This window comes from Scyliorhinus torazame, chromosome 16 (assembly GCF_047496885.1).
Source record: "Scyliorhinus torazame isolate Kashiwa2021f chromosome 16, sScyTor2.1, whole genome shotgun sequence".
Classification (NCBI taxonomy): Eukaryota; Metazoa; Chordata; class Chondrichthyes; order Carcharhiniformes; family Scyliorhinidae; genus Scyliorhinus; species Scyliorhinus torazame.
In genome coordinates, this window is record NC_092722.1 from 178,934,170 (window position 1) to 178,950,823 (window position 16,654).

The following is a 16,654-nucleotide window of genomic DNA, read 5'->3' on the forward strand; positions in this document are numbered from 1 at the left end:
CTTTATTAGTACTGTGTTGTTTCCCTCTCCTTCTCCTCCTGGGCCTGCTGTTCTTGAGTATCTGAAAACAAGAAAATCAGAAGGGGATGATGGGATGAGGGAAGTGGGTTGGGGTGAAGCAGGAGGTCCATGGTGGCCATATCTGCAGCTTGCTCATCTTGTCAGATTACAGGCTGACAATGAATGGGCAGATTTGAGACAGGGTAGAAGGCAGGAACACACTGTAATCCTCAATCTCCTCAGCGATGCCGGACACCAGAGGCTCTGTCGCAGCCGGCCTCATAACGTTAATAGCAATAATAAAAACAGAAACTGCAGGCAAAACTGAACAGACGTGGCAGCATCTGTCAGAAAGAGAAATTGAGTTAAGGTTTTGAGTCCGATACGACTCTTCTTCAAAGCTGAAAAGAGGTAGGTGTGTGATGGGTTTTACGTTGTTGAAAAAGGGGGGAGGGGCAAGTGGAGCAAAAGAGGACAGGGATAGGTTAGAGGATGGGTGAGATTAAATGATAAAGATGGCATGGAACACAAGGCAAAGGCAGTGATAGTATTAAAGACACAAGCATTGGTCCCGTGTATGTGTTAATAGTAGAGTTAAGTTCAGTACTGTCAGAAAGCAAAATCATGAGAACAAGATACAGGCTGGCACTTGGGTGAACAATTCAAAATGGAGGACAAAGCTCGTGGTCTTCAGCTGTTGAACTCAAAGTTGTGTCCAAAAAGGTGTAAAGTGTCTAATCGTAAAATTAGGTTCTGCTCCTCCAGCTTTCTTTGGGCTTCACTAGAACATTGTAGCAGCTGAGGACAGATATATGAGGGTGAGATAAGATGGTGAATTGAAATGGCAAGCAGCAGAAAGGTCAGGGTCATACTTGTGGACTGACCAAAGATATTCCGCAATGCTGCCAGATCTGCTGAGTTTTCCCAGCATTTGCTGTCCTATTTTCAGATTTCCAGCAGTATTTTGCTTTTATGATAATGCTGAGAGCCATCTCCTCTCTGGAGTTCAGGAAAAGCAGCTGCCCTTCATTCTGCTTTGCTCTCTTCTACTGTGTGACTCCATGTCCTGCACGAGAGAGGGAATAGTGTCCGTGTAGAATTGTGTTTGAAAGGTGTGCCTACCGTAGCTGAAAAGCTGGAGGTATGTGGAGGCAGTGAGCACGGGTGGCATGGTCGCACGCTGGTTAGCACTGTTGCTTCACAGCGCCAGGGTTCTAGATTCGATTCCCAGCTAGGATCACTGTCTGTGCATTCTCCCTGTGTCTGTGTGGGTTTCCTCCGGGTGCTCAGGTTTCCTCCCACAGTCCAAAGGTGTGCTGGTTAGGTGAATTGGACATTTTCTCTCTAAGTGTACCCGAACAGGCGCCGGAATGTGGCGACTGGGGGATTTTCACAGTAACTTCATTGCAGCATTAATGTAAGCCTACTTGTGACAATAATAAAGATTATTTTTTTAAAAGGTGTGTGACTAAAAAGCTGCGCTAGTATGGGTCACAGTAACTTCATTGCAATGTTAATATAAGGCAAGTATCTAAATGTTAGTCCTGACTGCTAGGGACTATTGCTGGTGAAGGTGAATGATGGGGATTGAACAGCGTGAGAGACTTGTGGGTGTGATGGTGAGAAGATGACGACACTTGAAGATGCATTTTACTGACCTTGACGACCCACACAGTCAAGTCATTAGAAGATTTATGGCAGTGCAGCCAAGTCATTGGGTCCAGATGCTGGGAACTGATCTCCAGCGACCAATCCCTTCTGAAGATGATCCTTTAAGTCCCCCTGCCCCCTGGCATCTCTCCTCCTGTCTGCCTGCACTATTAAGGCTTCCAGTGCTACACATGTGACACGAAGTGTCCTTTCTCTGCGCTGGTGTCCCATTCCCTTGTTTCGCATTGCAGCAGCAACCCAGTGGAACTCAGTGTGGCTTCCCTTTAAGATGGACATACTGCCTTTAAAAGCTGAAGGCCGCCGTATTGGGTCCGATCATTCACTGCCACCCCTTCCTCCTCCCCCAAAACAGGGAGGTAGCCAGCAGCCCCCTCCCGTTCGACCCCGCATTACTATTCGTTAAATGACATGACAGCCCTAAATCTATGTGGCTGTTTCCCTGGAATACAGATTTAATGGTGACGTTGGGTGAGCACAAACCCTCTGTTTTCTGTCTGCCTGTCTACATGATTCATGATCCAAGCGACGTTTGGGAGGCGGCAATCCCACACAGGGGGGAAAAAAAAGTTGGGAGCCTCCAGAGGCGTAATTGCGGGCTGTACAGTTCCTGCCCAAATGGGAAGAGAGGGCAGAATTAACGGTTCAAAAACAATACTGGAAACATTGGGTTGAAACAACTGAACCCTTGGTGTGCAAATGTGTACAATTAAACCGAGGGGTGGGAGAGTGCCATGTAGGTTGTGTTAAATTAGAGAGGCATTTGAAAAGCAGCTTCAAAAGCTTCCACCTCTGAAAACGACATGCAGGCAGCCACAGGGAATACTGGGCTGAACAACCTGGGAGTTAGCCAATCGCGAGGCGGCTCTGCGAATGGGCTGAGTTATAAAAGAAAGTGGTGAAAGCTCAAACTCTCAAGACGGGTGGAGAGACAGTTGTGCAGCCCAGGGAAGAGCAGCAGTAACATGGCTTTAAGGTGCAGTGTGCTGCTGGCTGCAATGCTTGGTAAGTGATCTTTAATCTGCACAACTTCATTTTGCAAATTGCTGATTGGGACTGATTCAGTTTGAGACATTTTAACAGTTAAAGAGTTAGCGCCCACGGCTTTCGAAAGTAATGATGGTGTGTTTTTTTTTGCAGGGTGGGTGAATTGCCAATACTACACAGCCGATATAAACATGGCAGGGGTGCAGGCGACAGTGACGCTGAACGCCTCTTCCCAGCCCATCTGGATAAAGGTGTCCGCGGATTGCGGGCTCTTTAACCTCTCTCTCCACCCATTCCCGGTCATGTACGGCAACTCCGAGAACCCCTGCGACGAGTCAAACATCGGCGAGAAAATCCACGAAATCAGGGCGAACGGTGCGGACTGGACGCTGGAGGCGAACCTGCTGAGACCTGACCTCTCCGATCTGGCCGTCACTATAGAGGGCTGTGGCAACCAAAGCAAAGCGTGCGCCACGGTCAGCAAAGTTGGCAGCACCACTAAGACTTGGCAAGGGAAATTTTTCTCCCCCGTGGCCGGGGATGTCTACATCCGCCGGAATGATGATGGGAACTGGTCAAGGATACTGACCGACCTGATGGCCATCAACAGTAGCCTGGTGCCAGTGAATGTATCTCTCTACTTGCAGGCTGGGGCAGAGCACTGTGCCCTCTCGGGGCAGACCACTTGGCCATCGCTGGGCACATTCAAAGTGGGCACCCCTCTGAACCCTGTAAAAAGTCGCAGCGATGGGGTCACTCTATCAGACTGGAGCTCCAAACAGCTTCTGTACATGTACGATGGCAGCAAGTGGTCTTGTGCCGAAATTCGGCAGCTAGAAGCAAAGCAAGTCTGGGCTCACATAGACATGGAAGCTGTGAAAGGAACTTTCAAGTTTCGCCAAGCTTCCCCATTTGACACCACACACTACACCCTGTCTCTGTTCAATCTGCGAGACATGGCCAAGGCCTATCATGTTCACAATTTCCCAGTGCCTCTTCGCCGCACTCCTGAAGATGTACTTTGTGGGAATGATAATCTCGGAGGGCACTGGAATCCATTTGGGAAGGTGGCTACTGGGCCTTCCTACCCTCGGGACACAAATGAAACTCATGACCAATACGAAATGGGGGACTTGAGTGGAAGACACGGTTTTTTAAATGGGATGATGAATTATAGCACCACCTTTGAGGACTGGAATCTCCCATTGTTTGGGACGAATAGCATTGTTGGGCGTTCTGTGGTTATCCATCACCCCAATTCAACACGATGGTTGTGCGCTACAATTGGATACTCTGGTGAGGTCATAACAGCAGTAGCCATATTTAAAAGCCCAGTGGCAGGAAGAATCATTCTTCGACAGCTGAAAAGCAATCCTTATTCAGACTTGTCCATTTTCATGGACCTCTCTTATACCAATTCATCTGCTCCCGCTACAGCTGATCACATTTGGCAGATTCATGAGTACCCCATAAGCTCGGAATTGGATTCTGACTCAAATGCTTGCTCAAGTACCAAGATGATTTTTAACCCTTTCAAAGTAGATGTTGGTGGTCAATATCAAACTGAATGTGGTCCGACCAGCCCTTTCCGCTGTGAAGTTGGAGACTACAGCAAAAAACACAAAGCCATAAATCTCATCAACCACACCAGTGCAGTTGACACCAAGAACTTTTTTACTGATACTACATCAGCACTTGCGGGGCCATTGTCCATCGTTTCTCGATCTGTAGTCATTAATAAAAAGAATATTGTAACCTCTCTCTTAGCGTGTGCTAATGTCACCATTCTTCGCCCAACTTCACTGGAAATTGATTCATGGAGGGGCGTTGAAACAATAAATGGAGATGTGGCATTCAAACAGTTTTCTGATTTCGACCGTACTGCTGTGCAGGTTAACTTAACAGATCTCAATCGTGAAGCAGGAACTTACAGCATCCACACTCTTCCCATCAAAGCTCATTTGTCTAACATAGATGCCTGTTCAAATGCGAGTGTTGAAGGCCGATACAACCCATTCTATGTGAACGGACCTTTGTCCCCTGAGCCAGGCCGTGGTACAGTTGACCAGTATGAAGTTGGTGATATCAGTGGGAAATTTGGAACACTGACTGATCTGAACCAATTAAATGCCAAGTACATGGACATGAACATGCCCTTGTTTGGACCTCATAGCATTGTAGGACGCTCTTTGGTTATTTATTCGACAAACGGGTTACGGTAAGTTTTACAAACTGTCAATTTTCTCTGCTTGCACACCAACCTTCTCAATACTCTCAACATGGGCTTTAGATTCTTAAGTATCCAAAGGTATTTTTTCTTTCCCAATTTACTCCACTCTTCAACGAGATGTCTCAGATAGGAATACAGTGCCACTTGACGGGTAGTTACTTCCTATCTTGGCCAAGTGGCTGGTTTATTTTGTAAAAATAAATGTAAGAGTACCCAATTATTTTTTCCAATTAAGGGACAATTTAGCGTGGCTAATCCACCTAACCTGCACATCTTTGGGTTGTGGGGGTGAAACCCACGCAGACACGATGAGAATGTGCAAACTCCGTACAGACAGTGACCTGGGTCCGGGATTGAACCCGGGTCCTCAGCGCCTTAGGCAGCAGTGCTAACCACTACGCCACCGTGCCGCTTAAGTGGCTGGTTTTCATATGTGTCAGCCTAGATAGTGAGTGATGACAACCTACTGAACTTTGGGTGTGTTGTAGCCCACTCCTGTTTTCACCTAGAATCCATGTTTGTACTTTCCGTCAGAGATTACTGGGTGGCAATTATGATTGAAAGCCCTGGCTGATATTTTCTTTCTCTGGCTAATTGTGAAGTATCGGTTCAACCTGACTGAAATGTGGTAACTGAGTGCGAGCCGGAGATCAACTGTTTTTTATTGATCTGCATGGCACAATGAAATTCAAAGTTCGAGAGCAATTAAATGGCAAGGTAGAGATTTAGCATTCCAGAATGCAAGGCAAATCATGAACAAAGCTTTCGGCCAGGTTGGCCTTATGTTATGGAATGCTGAACTCCTACTTTTTTGTTTCACTTCTCAAGTTTGAAAGTATGCAGTCTCTCTCTTCTAAAACCTGCCTTTAATTTCCTCCTCTAATTCCTTTCCTATTGCCTACCAGCAACATTCCCACCAAGCTGTGCGACTTTGCAGCAATTCTGAGTTTAACGCACAGAGTACAAACAGGGCACACATAAGATGTGGTCTCTTTAAGATATGCAGCAATCTGTCTATTTCTGAATCTGTGAAGTCCTTGGGACATTTACAATGTTAGATACATCATGTAGTTCCACTTGCTGTATCCAATTAAGTCATCAGTAGAATTTCATATTTGAACTGGGAGAGAACGTTGCCTTCAGCTAATTGATACATATTATGTGAGGTTGGGTTCACTTTTTGAGTTTGGCAGTACTTGACTTTTTCAAGGTGACTCCCACCCCATTAGGATTTACTCATGAATGACAACATAATAATCTTTATTACTGTCACAAGTAGCCTTACATTAACACTGCAATGAAGGTACTGTGAAAATCCCCCAGTTGCCACACTGCGGCGCCTGTTCGGGTACACAAAGGGAGAATTCAGAATGTCCAGTTCTCCTAACCAGCACGTCTTTTGGGACTTGTGGGAGGAAACTGGAGCACCCGGAGGAAACCCACGCAGACACGGGGAGAACGTGCAAACTCCGCACAGACCGTGACCCAAGCCGGGAATCGAACCTAGGACTCTGGCGCTGTGAAGCAATTGTGCTAACCACTGTGCTACTATGCCACCCATGGCTGTGTACTAGCTGCCCAAGTACTGGCAGTAAGTTAGAGACTCAAAATACTAGTGAACTTGATGGACCTATTCTCTCTCGTGTCTCCCAATAGAAGTTGCAAGTCAGTGTCATTTCACATTTGTCATCATGCGTATTACCTGAAATGCCAGCTTTAAACAAGAATGTATTTAAGTGTTGCTGAGTAAACCAGCAGATCAAGGGTTTTACATGTGTCGGTGCAGACCCGATGGGCCGAAGACCCTCTTGTGCACTGTATTTTTTCTGTGATACCAACTATGTTTTCTACGGACAGAGACGTGAGGGAAGATGGAGATTCATGTGATTTTTCCCCATTATTTAACACGATTCTGGGGCAAAGGCTTTGAAAATGGTGACCATGCCCTTACTCTTAAAATTGTAGAACGTTTTGTATTGAGCAGAGTAACTGGGATCAAAGTTAGATTCTGACACTATAAAATACAAGAACATTTGTAGCCTGATGTTTGATGATCATGTTTCCATTTTCTGGGAAATAGAGACAGGTAGTTAAGTTAAGAAATCCATGTGATACTGCAGTTTCAAGCCAGTTGGTAATAAATTATTTAGAAAGGTTAATTTGATATAGGTTTAGATGGCAGGTTCATTTGATATAAGTAAAGCAATTGGTTTGGATGGCTTCTTTAATATTGGTGTTTCATTTATCACATTTATCTTCTATTGTTTCCAAGGAATACGTAACTTATACATAACTTGGCTCATTATGCAAAGGTGATGAATCTAAGACATTGGGATACTTTGTGTTTTTTTTTTGCAGTAACACTATTAAAACCTGGGTTAAGATGCATACAGGGAGTATGACTGCTAGAGCTGTGATTTAAGATGTCATAAAAGTGAGGTAATCATTGGTTTGCAAGTGAAGTGTTCTGCTGATAGATCTTGAGAACCATTTGCTTGTTTACAGATAGCTAGCTACTGGAATATTGTTTATGTTTGAAGGACGCCTGCGGTGTAGATAATTCATGCAGGGTATTGTTTTTGGTCCAGGCTAAACAAGTCAAGGGACATCTTGTAAGAAGAAACAAATGAATGCCTTATGCTTTGGGTACAGATGAAAGGAGGCTAAAAAGTCAGTTGTTACGAGAACTCTCAGCTGAATAGAAGTGATTCAGTTTGGTCCTGAAAAGTTCTCTCGCCAAAGATTCTGCACAGAGAAAAGCAAGTAAAAACCTGGCAGTTATCTTTATTCATGAATGGTATTTGAAATATATTGGTTTGCTTAATTGGAATATAGTGGCAGGTTTAAGAAGTAAGTTAATGTTTTCTCTTTTACTTCACTGTTAACTGTAAAGCTATTGACTTGCTTATGTGGTTAATGGGTCAGTGTTATCACTCCTGTGGTTCAGTAACATTTCCTCAGTTTTACAAATTTCTAATAGTTGGGTTCTCATCCTTCGTCATAACAAAACAGGGGGCGCTTTGCTGGGATTTAAAAAGTGTAATTCCTTGCTTGGCTTGGGATTATTGAATTTAAGGACAGCGACACTCACCTCGGTTGGGCGCTTTTTAGTGAAGAGGCTCCTCGGACACTATCTGGTGCATCAGGTGGAGGTTGGAGCAGCCGAGGGGCAGCCGGCCGGAGGGAACTAGCTGCCGTCCAAATGAGTTTTGGGCTTCAGGGATGGACAGTCCCATCGATTGTGGAGATGCAGTCGCAGAGTCAGGGTCTACATGAGGGATTGTCGACGAGCATCCAGCACCTGCAGGTGGAGGTGTCCAAACGCGTGCTGGAGGTGGTGCCGACCATGCATGTCACCCAGGTCAACACCACACGGGCGATGTTCCCGAGGGAGGCATTGGGTGGCAAGGGTTGCGGCTATGGATCAGCATGTCCAAGGCCTGGTGCATTCTGTGCAGGTGCTGGCTGAGACCCAGGATAGAGTTGCCACCTCAAGAGCAACCATGTGCGACAGCAACCTGGAAATTGCAGCAATGCTCCTGAGCGTGGCCCAGTCACAGTGGGCCATGACTGAGAACTTCAGCGGCAATGCCCAGACACTGACCGACGTGGCGCAGGCACAGAGGGAGGAGGCCCAGTCCCAGAGGGAGATGGCGCAGTCGCTGGCTTATGTGACACAGACTCCGAAGATGGTGGCACAGTCAATGGGTGATGTGGCTCAGTCCCAGACCGCAATGGTCCACTCCCTGTGCTCTGTGGCCGCCAGTATGCAGACCCTGGTCGAGACCAGAGCTTGCCTCCAGGACTGGCCAGGTGGCGGGGGAGCCACGGGGGATAGCTCCGAGTGCACCCCTGTCCCATGGAGTAGCCTGGGGGCCATCGGGCACCGCGAGGGAGGAAGAGGTGATGGGGCCTGAGCCGATGAGGTGCCGGAACACCGTAGCATCTCAGATGTCCTCCACCCCCCCCCTCCTGTCCCTGGCACATCTGGTGGGCAGCGGCACCACGCCGCCACCTGAGTCACCTGAGCAGCAGCCAAGCACGGTCGCCCCAGAAGACGGCCGTCAACAAGAAGATGACTAAGATATAGAAAGACCTGTTGGTTATTTTTCCAGAAATCGAAATGTTTATCAAAAGAAGTATTTGACCATCGAAAAGGAAATGTTGAGTTTGGTATTGGCGTCAACAAAGCTCCATCCTCTCCACAGATGCTGTCAGACCTGCTTGTAATGATATGTATATTGACTAGGATGTAAAGAGTAAACAAGTTAATGATGATGTTTCTTACCACTAGAGGGAACCACAGAACTGTCATATATATAGTCATGTGACTTGGGGGATTCTGGGATGAGATTGTGAGACATGAGAGGGAGAGAGCAGTTGTACTTGAGAAAGCCTGCTAGATAGAGATAGCTTGGTTCAATAGAGAAACCTTCTACTGGAGGAATCTGATCGAATCTTAGTTAGTAGTGTTTGTTAAAAGGTTTTGTGTTCTTTATTCAACACTATGCATCCGAGCCATCCAGATAAAGCAAAATAGAGAACACAACATGGTACCAGGACTGGTCTTAGAGTACAATAGTCAGGTTTAGGGAGAAAGAAAGAATCTCTGTTCGAAGAAGGAAAAAACATGCGAAAAGGAAATCTCAATCAAGACTCCTGCAGCAACCCGTAACATCACAAAACAAAACAAAAAGAAATACCCAGCCGAAGCTTCATGGAGGGTCTGCAGATTTCAAAGTTACTCAGGACATCGGGTAATGTAGAAGTGAACTGGAAAATTTTAGTGTATCTCTCGGCCTTAAATCTCCAAGCAGTCAGTGAGAAGCGAAAGATTGCGCTGTTACCCATTTTGGCTGGACCGCAGGCTATAGAAGCGTACAACTCATTCATTCCACTTTGAGAATGAAGTTGAAAAAAATAAGTTTGAAGTGGTCTTTAAAAAAATTGATAACTATTGTGAGCTTAAAAGAAATGGAAAGCTCAGTAAACAACTGCAAAAGCAATGCTGGAAGATTCAATTAAAATGTGCCGTGCCAGTAAAGAATCTTAAAAATAGATGTGCCAAAATGTAGAATCGGGAACATGGCACGAAAATTCTCAACTCTGTTGAAGCTCTGGCGCAGCTTGCAATTCAGCGCGGTCAAAAAGATGGCCGATTCGCGCAAGCGCACCCAAAGAAAAAACGCGATTCGCTTCTTGAACGTTCTGCGCATGTGCGGGACCAGTTCACACTGTCATGTGAGAGTACCTTTTAGAAATGACTGTTTATCAAATTTGCTGTAGTGGATGTACCTTTAAGAAATGGGTGTTTATCAAATAGCTGCAGTGAAGTCAGTGCGTGGGTGGAGCTGAACTGTGACTCTGCTTTTAATTTCGCTTTGAGCAAAAAAGCTGGTGTGCATCTGTGTTTTAGTTTCGTTTTCAGAGTTGAAGAAGCTGCAGTCACAGCAAGGAGGTGCATTGATCTCTCTCTGCAATCTAAAGACTGTCTCCAGATCATTTGTGATTTCAAAGTAATACCTGTTTCTGCAGAGAATTTAAACCTGCTGTCTTTATGTAAAAAGGGTCTTTTGGACTAATGGATGTTGTTAGAAAAGTTATGAAGGGTTACTTATAGATTATTGTATCTGTGGGGATTAATTGTTGATAGTTGTTAAGATGTTTACTGTGTGTTTATGAAGTGTTAACTGGATTCATAAATGAACATGGATTTGTTTTAAAAGTACTTTATATCTCTGTTGCATCACACCTGTAAAGTAGGCCCTTGTGTTCCCCATAACCACAATCTATTAAAGGTTGTGGGTCAGGGTTGTGGGTCAGGTGAACTCCATGATACACTTTGGTGTTCTCTAAACCCTGGCCCATAACAAATCATGTGCACATTGAAAACCGACACGATTCGGAGGAATACCATTCTGCGCATGCAGAAAAAAAGCGCACTCCGAACGAGGATCGGTTTGCGCATGCGCAATGGGACTTTGCGCATGATGTCATGGACGTGATGATGTCAGGACATTGTGGCCACGCCCATTTACGGAAAAAATGCCTGGCAATTTTAAAAGGCACCAAACAACAGAATTTTACCTCCCTGGGCAGAAAATTGCCTGAATTTGAACAAATAGCTGAAGAAGAAATTTGCAGCACCATGGAAAAAAATGTTTGCAGCAAACAACAAGAAGAAAATGTAAAAATATCTAAATAAAGATAACTCCTACATTGAAGAGTATTACGAAGACGTGGCAGAAATATTTGGTTTAACTGATCATTCCGTTAGTAACACGATTGAAAATCTAAATAGCACACTACGAAAGGTCGATGAGTCCAATACATTGATGGAATGACAGATTGTTGCGACATCGGACAACAGTAATCTGACAAATTGAAGAAGATACAATATTTATTTGCTGATCCAGAAGAAGACTATGAAAGTCTCTCTAGTTCCTGAGCCATAAGAAGCAGACTAGGAAGGTTTATCTTGTATATTTGCTGAGCCAGAAAAAGAAGACTCTGAAAGTCTATAAACTGTATTTGCTTAAAGGACAACAGTGAAGAAACGGACAATGAGCTGTACGAAGGCTGACAATCAGGAGTGCAACATTAAACAAATCAGTGAGAGCACATCAATGGTGAACAGCCTACAAGAAAATGACATCTTGGAGAAGTTTACTCCAGAAGGGGAGCACCAAGCGATCAAAGATAAATCAGATCATCCGGAAGGGACCGATGTCACAAAGCTCAACGATACATCAGATCACCCACAGGAACCCAAGATCATAAAGTGCAGCAAAACATCAGATAATACAAAGGGCACTGATGGTATAATGGTTGAAATGAATCAGACAAGCCAAAAGGAACGGATTTTGAGCACACCAGTCACTACGGAACAACAGACTATACACAAAGGGTTGGCTATGAAACTGAAGGACAACTGAACAGCACAATCCAATGCAATGACAAGAAAGTGTTTGAACTCGCAGTCACACTTGACAGACCATACAGTATGGATAGCAATCCAGATGGCAACCGAGTAAGGTGCTGCAGGACAGTGTGGGAAAAACAGCCACCAGTCGAGGTAACATGGACAAATGCGTGTGTAGACAATGCAAAGTTCACACATGATGGCACCAATGCCAGAGGAACAGGACACTGTTTAGACAAAAAATAAGTCATTCTAACAAATTTAACAAGTTGGTATTTGCTCAAAGACCAGAAACCAAACCGGTTTTTCAGGAAAAGGACACACAAAATCGACACCACAAGCACAGAAAAAAGACCAGGTCTGACAACAAAAGTGGCTCAACCAGTCGAACATCTGATCGATTTGATCTGATGACTTGTTAGTTATGTACCACACCACCAGAGTGAAGACTGAGTACAGACTCAATTTGTGGACTGTAGAAAGTTTAAAAAAAATAGTTAACTACTGTACAATATCAGTACCCAATTACATGTAAAGAACATACTATGCTCTGACCATTCACATATTTGTAGAAATCTCTTAACAACTTTGAAAAAAAGGAGATGTAATGATATGTATATTGACTGGGATGTAAGAGTTAGCAAGTTAATGACAATGTTTCTTACCACTAGAGGGAACCACGGATCAATCATATATATATATATTCATGTGACTTGGGGGATTCTGGGATGAGATAGTGAGGCATGAGAGAGAGAGAGAGAGAGAACAGTTGCACTTGAGAAAGTCTGTTAGTTAGAGATAGCATAGGTTAATAGAGAAACCTACTTTAGGAATGTGATCAAAACTTGGTTAGTAATGTAATAAATGTAAAGTTTTGTTTGTTAACAAAGCTTTGTTCTTTATTCAACACTACGCATCTGAGCCATCCAGGTAAAGCAAAATAGAGAACACAACACTGCTGAGATTGTCCAGCATTTTCTATTTTTTGTTTCAGATTCCAGCATCCGCAGTAATTTATTTTTATAAACATAATTGCAGGTGCTTTATCGTGATTTTGAGATGTGAGAAGAATGGACCATTGGTCCTAGAACTCTCACCTGAACAGAAGTGTTTCAATTTGTGCCTGAAAGGTTCCCAAAGATTCTGTATAGAGAAAAGCAAGTAGAAACCTATTGTTAACTTTATTCAGTGGTATTTCAAATAGATTGGTTTGCTTAATTGGAATATAGTGGCAGGTTTAGGAAGTAAGTAAAGGTTTTCTGTTTTACTTAACAATTGCTAACTGTAAAGCTGTTTGTTTGTTGCTAATGTGGTTAATGCTGTGTTTAAATTAAAGTTTGTTTTAGCATAAGATACCTATGGGTCAGTGTTATCACTCCTGTGGTGCAGTAACATTTCCTCAGTTGTTGTCTGGGATCCTAACAAAAAGCCCAGAAGTGAAGGTTTTGAGAGACTAGACACAATGGTCAAGAAATTGAATTGGCTGAAATGTATTTTCAAATCATTTAGAAGTACCAAGAGTTAAAATGGGAACTTCATGGTGTAAAGCTCATCAGAGTCTTGGGCAGTGTGAGGAAAACAAAGATAGTTTTAAAGGATTTATATTTGTATTGGTAAACCTTAGAAATTAGGTGTACTTTCAAGTGGGTTTAATTTAATATTTCTGCGCCTGGGAGTGTAAAACCTATAGGTAGATTCCTGCTGGACAAAAAGTGTTTGTATGTGTGGAGGTTGGTTCAGTTGGAACTGTTTTTCTATTGTGCTTAGAGTGTGAAAAATTAAAACAAGGCATAAGCATGTGGCGGTTGCTTAGCAACTGGGACCTTGTAAAATAGAGGAACTTCTGACAATTGCAGTAGTCCGATTGAAAATGGGACTACAGCCTTCAAAAGTAAAACAAAGTTAAAGCAATTGTGAGCAGTTTGCATAGCAGTCAAGACAAAGACATCCAAAAGGAGTTGCTATGAAATCCTGGACTGGATTCGCTGTTAAAAGTGGAGAAGAAACTTTGTTTTAAATGTGTAATTTGGAAAAACTGGTTGGTATTTCGGAATGCAAACCGCTCAGGAAAAGCTTACATATGCGCGATATGTGTTTTTGGGAGTGGAGTTTGGGAATTCTCACATGACAATCATCTGGAGGGATTACAAAGAGATATGCACAAACATTCACTTGGGGTTCAGAGTGGATAGTGTATTTGCCCACATTCATCTTGTGTGATTGAAAGGGACTTTGTATTACTGAGACCGTTTTTTTGTCTTAAGGTCGAAGGCAAGGACTTCACACTTGACCAGGTAGGCAGGATATAACTCAGTTTATTCACTACTTACAATACAATAAGTACTCTCTCATCTCCCTGCAAGGTCTCCCTCTCCGACCTGCTCCCAGGGCAAGGTTTATATCTTGTGGAGCTCCTCCAATCAGGGGGAGGCTCGGCCCTGCCCGATCACTCCAAGGTGTAGGAGCTAAACCATATGCAATATAGGGTTTGGGCCCTTCGGGGGTTGTAACACCTCCCCCTCTCCCCCGCAATCTGGGAGAAACATCCATGTTTTCCGGAGGTGTGTCCCTTGATCGCTTTGACAGCGAACGGGGGTCCAGAAGTGGTGCATTCAGCCTGGGAGGTGTTTAATGCACCCGCCGACCGTCTTTTCCGCGAAGAGTGCCGGAGTGGGAATGGCTCGGCCGGCAAGGGCGTTGGCGCTAACGGTGGTGGCAAGCCGTCGTCCGACTGTCCGGTGCCCATGACGGAAATGGAATTGCTGTCATCATCATTGCTGGCCAGCCCCGTGGCCGCAGCGGGTACGTCGGCCTCTGGATTTCCGACAGGCAGCGGTGATAGCGAGTGGTGGTCTGGCTCCAGCGGAGCCTCCGGGATCCTCCTAGACTGCAAGAGGGATTGTGCCCAAACCCGGAGCGGGCACCCTGACTCCGCTTCAGTGCCTCTTGCGTGCATAAACGAATATGGTCCAGGTGGTGGTGGTTTGCCTCATTGCCTTCCGGCTGGACCACGTAGGAGTCCGGCCCCATCGCATGGAGGACCATGCCTGGGAACCATGTGGCTCTGGCGCCAAAATTTCACATGTAGACCACATTGCCCGTCTCGAAAGAGCGCAGTTGTGAGCGTGAGTCTGCCTCAGAGGGGTACTACCGTTGGTGGATCTGTGCCCCAACATCGGGGGACAAGGGTGAGGTAGAGTCCTAAGCCACCATCCCATGAGCAACTCTGCTGGTGCAATCCTGGTGGTGGCATGTGGCGTTGTGCGGTAGCTGAACAGAAAATGTGTCTCCGAAGATTCGGCGCCCTTAAAGATTTGGACCAACCATTCGGCCAACCGGTTGGAGGCCGGGAGGTACGGAGCAGTCCGTACATGTCAGATTCTGTTCTCAGTCATGAATGATGCAAAGTCCTCGCTTGTGAACGCCATCCCATTATCGGACACTCTGACTTCGGGTAAGCCGTGCGTGCTGTAAATGTGCCATAGCTTGTCCGCGGTGGTCCGCATGGTCACGGTCTAAACCCGGTGGGCCTCAAGCCATTTTGAATGGGCATCCACTAGTATAAGGAACATGGCCCCCTGAAACGGGCCATCACAGTCGATGTAGACATGGGACCATGGTTTCCCAGTCCTTTGCAACCCACGTTGGCTGTCTTCGCGACCCACCAGTTTCACGTGCCTTTAATGTGACAGGTGAGCCTGCTTGGTCCTCATGATCTCACTTGCTTTGTTGTTCAACATTACATTTCTGATAACAACTTCAGCTGATTGCACCGTTGAAAAAGTAAAGAGGTTTGTCCTTGAACTCGCCATGCTTAACTTCAAAGGCATTTGAAGACTTTGAGAGTTATAAATTTTCATTTGCCAGTGCTTCCCTGCATACAGCACACACAAACTTTGAATCCTGATTTGCAGTGGCACAATTAATAACTCTCACCTCAAGTAATCATCTTTATGCTGCTTTGTTCCTGTTTTCAGCTTCTTCATCAGAGTTGTTCACCACAGGCCCAGGAGTTCACACCAGCACTTCTAGGAGCTGCAAAATGGAGGAATCTCTCTTGCGCCCAGAACACGTAACGTCAGCATGACCTGCTCTCTGCCACAGCTTCTGGTGGGAGGATTCCACTGTTTGCTGAAAACTGGCCCTGGACAGTGATCTTGGACAGTGCGTTGATGTCAGGAGGAGGCAGTCCACCTCGCTGGACTCCGGGCTTAAGCGCTGCTTGATCTGGCATGCATGCGTGGGAAGGCCGACAATCTCAAAAGTCCGTCATAGCCGGCTTTTTAAAAAGCCAGCCCCAGCCATCACGCGTTCCTCCGGCTATCGTGACCAAGTACCGCGACCCTCCCGAAACCTGCCCGTGACCCTGAGTTTGCAAACCCCTGCTCGATGCTCAGTTCTGGCACTTTTGTGGTATAGGCCTTCAGATCATCTGGCAGCGCCGTATACTGGGCCCCATAGTGGGCCATTGTTGTACCCTCAATAACAACGTTTAGAGAGTAAACGGTAAAGAAGGCTTTAATAAGCTAAGAATTAGCCTGGTGCCAAGACGGGTGCTTACTGGGTGCGTCCCACAAGGCGGCTCCTTATATACGACTCCCAGGTGGGCGGAGCCGGAAGCAGAGTCCTCGAGGGTTCCAAGCCCAGTCTTAAAGGGGACATCATCTTACATGATGATAAGGGGACAGTAATACAGTAACCGTTCATCACATTCACCCCCTGTTTTTAAAAAAAAGTCCGGAGAGGGTGAAGTACCATCATAAGTCCATTCATTTTGGCGGCCTGATCGTCCTCATCGACCTCCTGAGCTCGGGCGGTGGTGCGGCGGACACTGACGTCTTAGTTGA

At 45.4% G+C, this 16,654-nt stretch overlaps 1 protein-coding gene across 1 annotated transcript in view; it reads left to right on the forward strand.

The window, feature by feature from the left end:
• The first annotated feature begins 2,411 nt into the window (after positions 1 to 2,411).
• Positions 2,412 to 16,654, forward strand: part of cusr (Copper-only SOD repeat protein) — a 204,076-nt gene continuing 189,833 nt past the window's right edge. The window contains exons 1-2 of the mRNA XM_072479539.1: positions 2,412 to 2,673; positions 2,809 to 4,873. Coding sequence (XP_072335640.1) covers positions 2,634 to 2,673; positions 2,809 to 4,873 — 2,105 coding nt within the window. The 5' untranslated portion in view covers positions 2,412 to 2,633. The remainder of the gene's footprint in view (positions 2,674 to 2,808; positions 4,874 to 16,654) is intronic.